Genomic DNA, 13,385 nt, shown 5'->3' with positions numbered 1-13,385 from the left:
GGATCCGCCTGGCATGCCTACCAGGGGTGGGAATGCTCTGCTCATCTGGGGTGTTGCTCTGTTGCAACCAGAGCCATTCTAGTGCCTGAGGCGGAGGCCATGGGGCCATCCTTAGTGCCCGGGGTGGCTTTGCTCGGGTGGAGCCTTGGCTGCAGGAGGGGAAGAGAGAGACAGAGAGGAAGGGGAGGGGGAGGGGTGGAGAAGTAGATGGGCGCTTCTTCTGTGTGCTCTGACTGGGAATTGAACCTGGGAATCCTGCACACCAGGCCAATGCTCTACCACTGAGGCAACCGGCCAGGGCCTAGGAATGCCCTTGTTGATCAAGCTACCCAAAAGAAAATTATATGGAGCAACCATGACAGACCGAGCAAGTCAGTTTCATACTATTCATCACTAGAACGCTGCAGCCCTGTGTAAACAGTTTCAACTTTCTCGGGAAGCAGCACGGCACATTGGGAAATCCTGTCCAAGGGGTCCTATACTGCCCCTTCATTTGGAGTTAACCCTCAAGGACCCCTACCAGGACAACTTTGGCAGATGGATGTTACTCATATACCTTCATTTGGCATACAGTCGTATATCCATATTACAGTGAATACATATTCCGGATCTATAGTAACCTCTGTCAGAACAGGAGAGGCTGCTAAGCATGTTACAGCTCATTGTCTGTATGCATTGTTCTATTATTGGATTTCCTAAACTGGCTAAACTGAAAATGCTCCTGCATATAGAGCAAAAGCATTTACTGTATTTTGTCATGCTTACAATCTTTATAGTTAAGGTATTATTAAAGTGTACTCAGCAAACATTTTAAGGTCAATTTAAAAAAAAATTTAAAAGGGGGTAGTCATATCCTGGAACTCCTACGGGTCTACCATATCATGCTTCTTACTTAAAAAAAAAAAATTTGGCCCTGGCCGGTTGGCTCAGCGGTAGAGCGTCGGTCTGGCGTGCGGGGGACCCGGGTTCGATTCCCGGCCAGGGCACATAGGAGAAGCGCCCATTTGCTTCTCCACCCCCCCCCCCCTCCTTCCTCTCTGTCTCTCTCTTCCCCTCCCGCAGCCAAGGCTCCATTGGAGCAAAGGTGGCCCAGGCGCTGGGGATGGCTCCTTGGCCTCTGCCCCAGGCATTCGAATGGCTCTGGTTGCGGCAGAGCAACGCCCGGAGGGGCAGAGCATCGCCCCCTGGTGGGCAGAGCGTCACCCCTGGTAGGCGTGCTGGGTGGATCCCGGTCGGGCACATGCGGGAGTCTGTCTGACTGTCTCTCCTCGTTTCCAGCTTCAGAAAGAAAAAAAAAATTTACATTTCTTTTGAATGCTGATGAACAAGAGACACCAAATCTTTTTCGCCTGCAAACTATTACCTTCTTTATTTGATCCAGCTAATAACACTGTTTTGTCTTTTTCCAAATAGCTCCAGATATATGGAAAAGATTTATATAGGCGGATGGGGATCCTCAAAACCCTCAGTGAGATCTTATGAGCATGGCTTTTAAGACACCTAGAGGCAGATAAAGCCCAATAGAGATCAGGGGAACTACCAGCTTTTAGGATATACCCTTAAAGGCTCCAGCGCCCCAAAGGGGTCTCATAGGATGCCATCTGGGTCCTGCTTCAATAGTGGAAAGGAAGGTCACTGAGCTAAAGCCTGCCAGGCTTACATGCCTCTGCTGTGAGGAAACAGGGACACTGGAAGGTAGGCTTCCCCCTTGCTCCTCTAAGGGAGGGTTCAGTCTCTTCCAGCCCTGCTCCAGCCACCTATGACCTAACCTTGCCCAGAATGCTGGGGTTAGCCACTGAAGGCTGAAAGTGCCCAGGGCCGTTGGCCCCATCTACGACACTGTGGACGAGCCTAGGGTATTTCTTCCAAGAAGCAGGTAAACTGATCTCATTTGCACAAGGGCCACTTAACTATGTTTTGCCTGAATAGTCAGGTTTTTTATTCTTCCCTCAAAGATCTCTGTTGTGGGTGTTGATAGTCCTATTTTCTGCTGCTTTGCTTAATATATAGTGTTTCCTTTATCCCTCCTACCTCAATGCCCACTCATATTTAAGGCTGGGACCTACTCCTAATTTAGAGCTCTCTTTCCCCCTTTTTCCAACTTCTATTATGAATCTACCTTTGCCACCCAGCTTAGTGTATCCCAAGGTTCTCTTTACCATGCCACAGTCACAGAGCTCCAGGGAAAAGCAACCTGGTCTCATCTCTCCAGGCAGAGAACAGAAGCTCCATATCCATGCATGCTGCAAATGGCTTTTCCAGTCTACCTGAATCATTACCAGCTAGAAGCAGCGGTCATTGGGACTTGGACATGAGCTGCAAAGTATATAATGGTGACAACAATTCCAGTGCCAAGAGGACTTTTCCTGGATGTGGACTTTTCCTGGACTCCTGCTTTCTGTGACAGCTCCTAAGAGACTGAACTGTGGTTGGGTTGCATTTTTCAGGAATTTGGCATGGTAATGGGGCCAACTTGGACTTGGTGAACATGTTAAGGACACTACTCTTTTATGGATTCTTGCTGTATTGGCCAAGAGTTTGCTTAAAGGCTTTTAATCACTGTAAAAAAAAATAGAAGACTGGATAAAGAAGATGGGGCACATATACACCATGGTATACTATTCAGCTAGAAGAAATGATGGCATCGGATCACTTACAGCAGAATGGTGGAATCTTGATAACATTATGGGGAGTGAAGTAAGTGAATCAGAAAAAAACAAGAACTGCAGGATTCCATACATTGGTGGGACATAAAAATGAGACTAAGAGACATGGACAGGCGTGGGGTGGTTATGGGGGGTGTGGGGCGGGGAGGAGGGAGAGGGGAGGGGGAGGGGGAGGTGTACAAAGAAAACTGGATAGAGCACTGTTTCCCAACCTTTTTTGTGCCATGCCCCACCTTAACCTTTCTAAAATTTTTATGTCCCCCCATGTAACATACATAATTTTTAACATTAAAAAATTGATTTGTTCACTTAATAAACATAAATGATAGGTTTCTAGGAAGAAATCACTATGAAATTGTTAACAAAACACAGTAAGTAAAATTTCAAAACATATAATGAAAAACAGAAATTTAAATTCCAAATAATTTTAATACAGATTTTTCTATATTAATTTATTATTTTAATTTAGTGTGATCCTTGCGCTTGATGCTTGCTGCACAGAGATTTTATATTAGGTTCCAACTTGGTTAGCTTTAGTCTCAAGTCTCCACGTTTTGTTATATCCAGCCGATTTCTTTTTTTTTTTTTTTTATACCAGTAAATCATTTACAGCACTAAATCCACATTCAGCTAAAAATGAAGATGGAAATGGTAGCAATAGTTTTCTTGCACATTTGGTTGAATTTGGGTATTTGATTTCTGTTTCCTCACAAAGCCATGCCATCGTTCCTTTGATATTAAATAAAGCTTTAACTGACTCATCATTTTGCAATTCTGCAAGTTCTTCTTGATACTGCATATTTGATATATCAGACAAATCCACTAACATTGGCTGCATCATCCATGTTGGGAAATCAATTTGTTTTAAATCAGAAAATCTTTCTTTTAAATCAGCTGATAGAATATTCAAATGATTGACAATAACAAGTAAAGCGGTATCAGTTACTTCACATTTTTGGAGCCAATGAAACTGTTTAAAGTTTTTGTTGTTAATATGTTTCTGACATAACTCAATATTGGTAATGAAACCAAATATCTTTGCTTTTGCATCGACAAGAGTTTTATTTGTTCCTTGAAGTTGCTTATTTAATATATTTAGTTTTTCAAAGATATTGGCTAAATAACTCACAAATGCTTTACCATCTATTGTTAACAGATACTTCATTTCAGGTTTGTCGCTTAAAAAATCACTAAGAGTATCAAACAGTTCCATAAATCTTTTCAAACAGTTTCCTTTAGATCAGGGGTCCCAAAACTTTTTACACAGGGGGCCAGTTAACTCTCCCTCAGACCGTTGGTTGGCCAGACTATAAAAAAAACTATGAACAAATCCCTATGCACACTGCACATATCTTATTTTAAAATAGAAAACAAAACGGGAACAAATACAATATTTAAAATAAAGAACAAGTAAATTTAAATCAACAAACTGACCAGTATTTCAATGGGAACTATGCTCCTCTCACTGACCACCAATAAAAGAGGTGCCTCTTCTGGAAGTGCGGTGGGGGCTGGATAAATGGCCTCAGTGGGCCGCATGCAGCCCGCGGGCTGTAGTTTGGGGACCCCTGCTTTAGATAGCCATCTTACTTCAGTATGAAGTAAAAGTCTCACATGGTCTTCATTTTGTTCTTCACAACATAGCTTGAAAAGACGCTCACATTTGGCACTAGCTTTAATAGCATTAACACACTTTATTACTGTATGGAATACTTCATTCAGAACAGGCGAGATGTTTCAGCTACCAAGTTTTCCCTATGAATAACACAATGCACAAGAATCATTTCTGGATTCACATCTTTCATCAATTTTAAGCAGCCATTTTTCTTGCCCATCATATTGGGAGCACCATCTGCAGCACAAGATGTTATATTTTCATTGGTATATCATTGACATCTAAGTATTTTTTTAGCTTATTATATATATCTTTGGAGGTAGTGGTGCTTTCTAATCTTTTACAGAACAACATTTCTTCAGCAAAATGTCCTTTATCAATATATCTTACGTAAGTTATCAATACTGCCTCACTGTCTCTCAAAGTTGATTCATCCATTTGCAAGGAGAATTTTCTTGTTTTCAGCTTTTCAATAAGTTGTTTTTCAATATCCTCACTCATTTCGTCTATTCTTCTGCTAACAGAATTGTTACTGAGTGGCATAGCTTTTACATCTTTGTCATCTTTTTCAAGAACCGTTTTAAGAAATGCTGATATTGATGGTTTTATTAAATTCTCTCCTATAGTGTGTTTTCTCCAGTTTTAGCGATGAATAAAGAAATTTGATAACTAGCCTCAAGAACACGATTATTAGTTGAAGTATGAGCAGTAAATAGAGACTTTAATGTTGTTCTTTTTTCAAAATTTTTCTTTAAAGTTTTAAAGTAACTCGAATCTGAATTAATATGAGCACTATGTTTCGCCTTCAAATGCGCCTCAAGACGACCTCGTTTCATTGATTCGTTGGTCAAGCATTGCTGGCATAAAAGACAAAAAGGAATCCGCTCATCGTGAACAGCGGGTATGAACCCAAATTTTAAATATTCCTCCGAATATTGACGAGTTTTTTTCTTGCTTGCACCACTCATTTTACTATGGGCTATAATAAAAATAAGATCAATTAAAAACTAATATTAAAATATGTGTTAAAATATATTCAATGTGACATAGAGTAAACGTATACTAAAAATTCATATTTATTTAAATGTATATAACACATTTACTACACTACCACCGCAAATCAAAAGGTATCTATATTTTTTCCACTTGACAAAATTTTCTGGAAAGTTATGCTTCTAAAATTAAAATTGTCGTGCATGCACTATTATAGCCCCAATAATATTTATAAAATTTCTAGCCCGGATGCAAGAAGTACTTAATAAAGAGTTTAATATTGATAAAAATAAAATCAAATACTTACCAATTATATCTATACAATATATATATGTATATTTATTAAATCAACGAGCTTTTACAACAGTTTTGACTGACACTTATTTCAAATTAACACCAACTGAATGATGTGAAACACTACAGAAGTTGCGATGGGCCAATTAGGTGAGAATAACTGCATTGTTTAGCGAGTTTTTAAAACGTCCGGGGTTCCCTGCGGCAGACGGCACGCTCCGCGGTGAACCCAGGACGAAGTTTACTTGACGATGCCAATCACCCAGTTGATATTTTGGTCTCGTCAAACGAAATTATACTTAATAATTATTTACCGCAATTATTTAAGAATTGCATTTTTTGTTAAATTTGGCACCGATATCTAGCATTGCATTTAAATGGCCCGGGGTGAAAGAGTTAAAGTCGTGTCGAGTCCATTTTCAAATTGCCCCCCTTAACTATCGAAATGCCCTCCTGTGGGGCGTGGGCTCCACGTTGGGAAACACCGGGATAGAGGGTGACGGAGGACAATCTCTCTTTGGGTGAGGGGTATGCAACAGAACTAAATGACAAGATAACCTGGAAATGTTTTCTTTGAATATATGTACCCTGATTTATTGATGTCACCCCATTAAAATAAAAATTTATTTATATAAAAAAAGATTATAATACTTTGTAGCTTTAAAGTTATTATTTAAATAGGTATTTTTTTAGCTATAGCATCATGTAATTTTTCCTATTCCTCGTCCAATTAATATTTATAAGGGACTTATTAACTGAAATCCATCTACTTTTTCTGTGAGTTTAAAGACTGAGACTGACAGTCAAAGAAAGAGAGTCAGATACAGAAAAGGACAGATAAAGAAAGCGATCAAGATAGGTTAGTGCGTCAGTATTCTAATCCTTTTCTTTCTTTTATGTATAGCAATATACAGAGCACTTCCACTGAACGTGTGTTCATTCAAAATAAAAATAAAAATATTATTCTCTATATGCTATATTCCCCTGGTGTGACAGAAACAGAACAACAGGAAGGAAGGGGAGCCAGAAAATAGATACTACAAGTGCAAATACTAATACTTACCTCTAAACCAGCTGTTTGCGAAGTTGGAGTACTTGTTAACAGGTATCTGCTTTTCTTACCAGCAGTAGTGGGATTTGTGTTCTATCAATGTTTTGTGAAATAGTGAATTAAACAACAGAAAGAAACTACTTTAATACCATAAAAACACAACTTAAAATGAGTAGACTAAATCATAATGTTCCATACTAATAACATTTTAATCTTCTAATTAAATTTTAAACCTCTAGACAGATAACTAAAGAATTTTCTGAATTGAGCTAGGTGTAACAACTCCCAAGAGAACTTCATGTAGTGCAACAACTATTTGAGAATACCTTGGTTGAAATCACTCTTTAGGAAGAAAAGCTAATTAAAGTTTTGAAATAAAGAATGATGCTTTGATTATCTTTGTTAACTGCTAAGAAAGGTATTTTACTGGCTCTGGCTGGGTGGCTCTGTTGGTTTGAGTGTAGTCCCAATATGCCAAGTTTGCAGGTTCAATTTCCCCCAACATGATCAGGGCACACACAAGAATTAAACAATGAATGCATAAATAATTGGAACAAGAAGTTGATGTTTCTCTCTATAAAAAAAAAAGAAATGTATTTTACTTATAACATTTGTTATATTTCTAGAATATACTGTACTTTTTATGGAAAATAAATAATTTTTGAAGCTGTTAAAACATGTAATAAGGATACTTGGTTTAAAATATATACATTTAAATGCATATAGATACTTTCTTTTATGGAACATCAAAGTTAAAGAAAGTACAAAGTAGGATACAGACTCATTTTCTATTTCTTCTTTTTTTTTTTTTTTTTTTTTTTTTTTACAGAGGCAGAGATAGACAGGGACAGACAGACAGGAACAGAGAGAGATGAGAAGCATCAATCATCAGTTTCTCGTTGCATGTTGCGACTATTTAGTTGTTCATTGATTGCTTTCTCACATGTGCCTTGACCGTGGGCCTTCAGCAGACCGAGTAACCCCCTGCTGGAGCCAGGGACCTTGGGTCTAAGCTGGTGAGCTCTTTGCTCAAGCCAGATGAGCCCGCGCTCAAGCTGGCGACCTTGGGGTCTCAAACCTGGGTCCTTCCGCATCCCAGTCCGATGCTCTATCCACTGCGCCACCACCTGGTCAGGCTCATTTTCTATTTCTTGAAGATGCAAAGAAGCAGACAAAAAGAGACAAATCAAGATGAGAGACAGAAAGAGAAAAAGACAGGATCAGAGAGTTAAAGAGTTGAAGACAGAGAGAAAAGAAATTACACGGAGAGGGAGAGGGAAAATGAGAGATAAAGAGAGAGAGAGAGAGAGAGAGAGAGAGGAAGGGAGAGAGAGAGAGGGAGAGGGAAAGAGAGAGAGAGAGGAAGGAAGAGAGAGAGAGGGAGAGGGAGAGAAAGAGAGGAGAGCAGGGAGGATGAGGGAATAAAGAGGCATAGGGGAGGGGGAGGGAAGATAGACAAAAGGCACAGAGAAAGAAAAAAAGAGAGGAAGATTAAGAGGAGAGATGGAGGGAAAAGAGATGGAGAAGACAGAGACCAACAGAGACTGGGCAGAAAGACTGAGATTGACAGCAAAAGAAAGACAATCAGAGACAGAAAAGGACAGAGAGACAGAGATAAAAGCAGAGACAGGGAGAAGAGAGAGACAGAGCTTGAGAGTGAGAGACAAAACCAGGGAGAGCAATAACAAAGAAGCAGGTAGAGAGGCAGAGCAGAAAAATAGTGATAGGGTCAAAAAGAGAGAAGACAGCCAGCTTCCTTTCTAGCCATCATCTGCCTTTTCAATTCTTGGATTCCACAAAACAACCATGTCCTTCAGATAAATCTCTCTGAATAGGGGTCTATTATATGCTGTGAAGTGTGGAACCCAAACTCAGAGTTAAAACTTGAACAGCATAGGAAAGTTTGTGTTAGGTTTCTTTTTTCTTTCTTTTCTCTTTTCTTTCTGTCACTTTTCTTTCTGGCTTAAAAATCTCTGAAACTAGTTGTTTGTTCAAGATATAATCTAGAATAATTCATTAGAAAAAATTTTTATCAAAAAACTAAGATAAAGAATGTAACGGGCATATTTACCTGATATACCGACTATGTCAGCTCTCTAATTTATTAGCTATATAATCTTGTAATTTCTTCATCTGAACGATGAGGATTATTCTACCCCTAGGGACTGCTGTGCAAAGGTTACAAATAACACATTTAAAGAGAACCTCTGGTTCTTAGAGAGTAGGAGATAATGATAACTGTTTTTATTAAAAAATTCTTTTCTCTTCTTTTCCAAGTGAAAGGAGGGGAGACTCCCTCATGTGACTCAACCAGGATTCACCTTGCAACTCCCATCTAGGGTCGATGCTCTGCCCATCTAGGGCCATGCTCGCAACTTAAGTTATTTTTAGCACCCAGGGCCAACATGCTCAGATCAATCAAGCCATGGCTGTGGGAGCAGAAGAGAGAGAGAGAGAAGGGGAAGGGTAGTGAAGCAGATGGTCACTTCTCCTGTGTTTCCTGACTGGGAATCAAACCCAGGACATCCATATACTGGGCAACACTCTACCACTGAGCCAGCCAGATAGGGCCAATAACTGTTATTAACACTGTGGTACCCATGGAGGTACTCTGCTCAGACCCAAAACAAACAACCTGTTGTACCATCTCAAGGAGTGCAATGAACCAATAGTCCCCTGCTATAACATCTTTAGAATCTGCTTTAGCTTTCAGGCTGAGACCATAATTTTCTCAGGCAAATCTCAGCCAACATTTGAGCACAGCAGCCCAACATAAGATTCCTGTAATGGACAATCTTTGCTCCAGACCTCCCCACTCAGAGTGTTTCTGTCAGATCCACATTGAAGACTGAGGTTCTCTTCCTCGGTGCTGTCTTTAGAGGTGACAGCCATTTCCTACTCAGCACCATGGCTGCCCTCAGACCCTTTCAAGAAACCCAAGATTGTCAAAAAGAGGACCAAGAAGTTAATTCGGCACCAATCAGACTGATATGTCAAAATTAAGCAGAATTGGTAAAAACCCAGAGGCACTGACGAGAGGGTGCACAGAAGATTCATGGGCCAGATCTTGATATCATCAGAGTCACTGACCCCACGCCAAGCTGTGCAGTGAAAAAAATGAAATAGCTATGTGCATGCTGTGTTTGTGTTAATAAAGCCATAAACTTTTAGCATTAAAAAAAAAGGTTATTCCTGCTCGATCCTGCTTCCTCCCTGCTTTCCTTTCTCAGGTATTGCCTGTTCCAATATGTAACTTGAACTCTAATTCTGTCTAAATAGCTATGCCCCAAGAGACACAACTGTCAATTGTCAGTCCATTTACAAAACATCTGGCTATATAGAGCTATAAATATAGCACCTCTGCATATCCCCTAGATTTGTTAAAAAATCGAGCACATCTAAATCTTCCCAATAAGTATATTTTCTTTTTAGCCTTTTTTAAAAATTTGAATTTTATTGGGGAGGCACTGTTAACATAATTCTACAGGTTTCAGGTGCAGAATTCTACAACACATTTCTGCACACCATATTATGTGTTCACCGCACCAAATCAAGTCTTTCATAGTCTTTTCAAGAAGTAGTTAGTAAAAGACCAGTGCTTACCAATGCAAGTTCCAGGGGCTGAGGCAGCAGAACGTTGATAACTGATTTACCTGCATTGCTTTCAAGAACAGACCTCTGGTGAGATGATGGAACCTTGATTTTTAGATGAGAGCTTAACTTTGTTTCAAAAATTGTATCTCCAGTTTCAGGATCTTTCCCAGTCTGAAACAAATTCATAATCACGGCTATTAAAAAAATGTCCTATATTAAAATAGGACAACTTCTCAGATGTCCTATTTGTATTGTTATATATAATTGTCACATTTAAAATAAAACATATGTATTATTCTATCTATCCATCCATCTATTCCCTCAACTTGAAAAAAGTTTTAAACTTAAAAATAAATCTTTTTCTAAAAATAGTAAGGTGGTCTTCACAGGAGTGGGCAAAAGGCTTACAGTTGTTCATATAGAAAATAATGCAACAATTATCAATAATAATATAAGAATGATCCTGTGTTTTGTGTACTTATAACGATAAACCTACTTTTACCCACCACTGTATATTTAAGTCAAAAAAATATGTTGAAAGACAAAATGGTTTGCAATATACTCAGCTCAAAAAACTTCCCTACCACATTTAAGGCAACATCTCCCAAAAAGTGTTCTGTTAAAAGAAAACAAATAATTACATCTATCAATCAATAGTTAAAACTAAATTTTAGAATAAACACTGAATGTCTTCATTATGCAATAATATGCATTTAAAAAACCAAAAGTCCTTTCTAAGACATCAGAAAGCTGCAACTATAAGAAAATGTTGCTTTGCCAACTAATCCCTGTATTGAAAATGGTAGACTGTTCAGTGATTGCTTCTCTGTCTGTTCTAAATTGTGTAACTTGTCTACGGCCATACCACACTGAACGTGCCCGATCTCGTCTAAATTGTGTAACTTGACTAACACTTTCAAGATGTATTAAAATAGTACTCAAAGTTTAAATACATTCATCATTATTGAGGAAGTGCAATTTGAATGGGGTCCTGAAAGAATGATGAGATTTTAAGTTGAGGGTGAGAGGAATGAAGAGGATGGTAGAGGATGGTAGAGAGAAAAGAGGAGAAGGAAGTAGAAGAGGCATATTGCAAGCAAAGGAAAGAACAAAGGTATAAAGCGAAAAGTAAGGTACTTAAAGGCATCTACTGACTTCTTTCTTTCACTGAAGATTTCACACCTGTATACAGCTTTTTCTCTCTCTCCTGTCATTATTCTCAGCAATTTTATCATTCAAGTGGATGACCCAAGCAACCACTGGCCTCTCAGTTGCTTGACCTCTGCATTTCTAATAACCTTTCCCTCTCATGCTATTTTGGTCACTCCATGATCAAGCTTAATTAGTCCTTAACCATCAACAGAAACTAAAGAATCACTAATTCAAATAGCTTCTTCCCTCCTTCCAACTCTGCTCAGTTGTCTTCATGAAATAAACTTCCCCCTACATTGAAATCTCCAGTTTACTGATCCTACCATTTTATCTGCATCCATGATCCTTCTCCTGTCATTCCTTTCGTATCTACTGCCATCCATCATTACAAGTGCTTTCTTATCCCTTTCTCCTTACAATTACTTTCTTATTCTTTTCTCTTCCCGATCACACATGCCCGACAAATCCCTAGCCCTAGATAAACCCTGACATCAATGTTATCTGGACCACCAGTCCAAGTGAGTGCTGGAGAAAATGATACAATCTGGCATATTAGACACCACAAACTCAAAGGGAGTAGCCACAGATGGGGAACTCTTCTATACTTCTCTAGCTTTTTGTGACTATTTCATGCTTACCCTATTTTCCTCAAACCTCTCATCCCTTCTCTCTTCCATTCTCAGCTGACAGCCTTACTTTATGCTTCCCTCCAATTACATAAAATATCAAACAGGATGCAACCACTCAGGACTCATAATTTTTAGGAGCCTTTGCAAAATGAAAATGGCCCCTGTTAAAAAGCTATTAAAATATCTTTCCACACACAAAGCTTTCCTTGCTACCACTGTATTTACAAATGTTCCACAATGGAAATCTCTCTTCTTTTAAAAGCTGGTTCTTCCACTGGTATTCTGGATCCTATTTCTCCTCATTTTTTCAAGGACTTCCCTCTTCCATATAATAGTATCGAAAGTTTTTTTAAACACCTTATTGAGATATAGTTCACATACCATAAAATTCACCCATTTAGCCTGACCTGTGGTGACACAATGGTTAAAGCCTCGACCTGGAATGTTGAAGTCACTGATTCAAAGTCCCAGGCTTGCCTGGTCAAGGCACACATGAAAAGCAACTACTACAAATTGATGCTTCTAGCTCCCTCTCACCCCATATCACTTTCTCTCTCTCTCCTTTCTAAAACAATTAAAAAATATTCATCCATTTAAAGAACAAATTGATGGTTGTATATTTACAGCATTGTTCAATCATCACCACAGCTTTAGAACATTTTTGTCCCACCTAAAGAAACTCTATACTCATTTGCAGTCAATCTCCATTTCATCTCCATTAGCCCTAAGTAAGCAGTAATCTATGTCCATTCTAGATTTGCATATCTTGGACATTTCTTATAAATGGGTTAATATAATACATAGTCTTTTGTGATGGCTTCTTTCATGTGGTATAATATTTTAAAGGTTCAACAAGTTGCAGCATGTATCAGTGCCTCATTTGTTTTTATTCCAAATAATATTTTATTGTATGGATACAATACACTTTACTTTTAAAAAAGAATTCATCAGTAGACAATGAAGATGTTTCTACTTTTTGGCTATTATGAATAAATGTTGCTATGAACATTCATGTGTAAATTTTCATGAGAATGTATATTTTTTATTTATCTTGGGTATAAACCTGAGAGTAGAATTGCTGGGTCCTATGGTAACTCCATGTTTAAAATTTTGAAGAACTGCCAAATTGTTTTACAAAATGACTGCACTATTTTGCATCCCCATGAGAATGTCTGAAGGTTCAATTTCTCCATATCCATTTGTTACTATCTTTTGTGTGTGTGTGTGTGTGTGTGAGAGAGAGAGAGGGGGGGGGAGAGAGGAAGAAAAAAAGGGAGCGAGATGAGAAGCATCAACTTGTAGTTGTATCACTTTAGTTGTTCATTGATTGTTTCTCATATGTGCCTTGACCCCGGGGCTCTAGCCAAGCCAGTGACACCTTGCTCAAGCCA

General features: G+C 38.8%; 1 protein-coding gene across 1 annotated transcript in view; it reads right to left on the bottom strand.

The window, feature by feature from the left end:
• MEIKIN (meiotic kinetochore factor) overlaps positions 1–13,385 on the bottom strand; it is a 157,484-nt gene that overhangs the window by 68,771 nt on the left and 75,328 nt on the right. Inside the window, exons 10-11 of the mRNA XM_066276734.1 lie at positions 10,223–10,384; positions 6,632–6,712 (exon numbers count right to left, since the gene is read on the bottom strand). Of these exons, the coding sequence (XP_066132831.1) occupies positions 6,632–6,712; positions 10,223–10,384 (243 nt within the window). The remainder of the gene's footprint in view (positions 1–6,631; positions 6,713–10,222; positions 10,385–13,385) is intronic.

This window comes from Saccopteryx bilineata, chromosome 4 (genome assembly GCF_036850765.1).
Source record: "Saccopteryx bilineata isolate mSacBil1 chromosome 4, mSacBil1_pri_phased_curated, whole genome shotgun sequence".
Classification (NCBI taxonomy): Eukaryota; Metazoa; Chordata; class Mammalia; order Chiroptera; family Emballonuridae; genus Saccopteryx; species Saccopteryx bilineata.
Note: the sequence above shows the minus strand (reverse complement) of the source record. Positions and strands in the feature narration are given on the sequence as shown.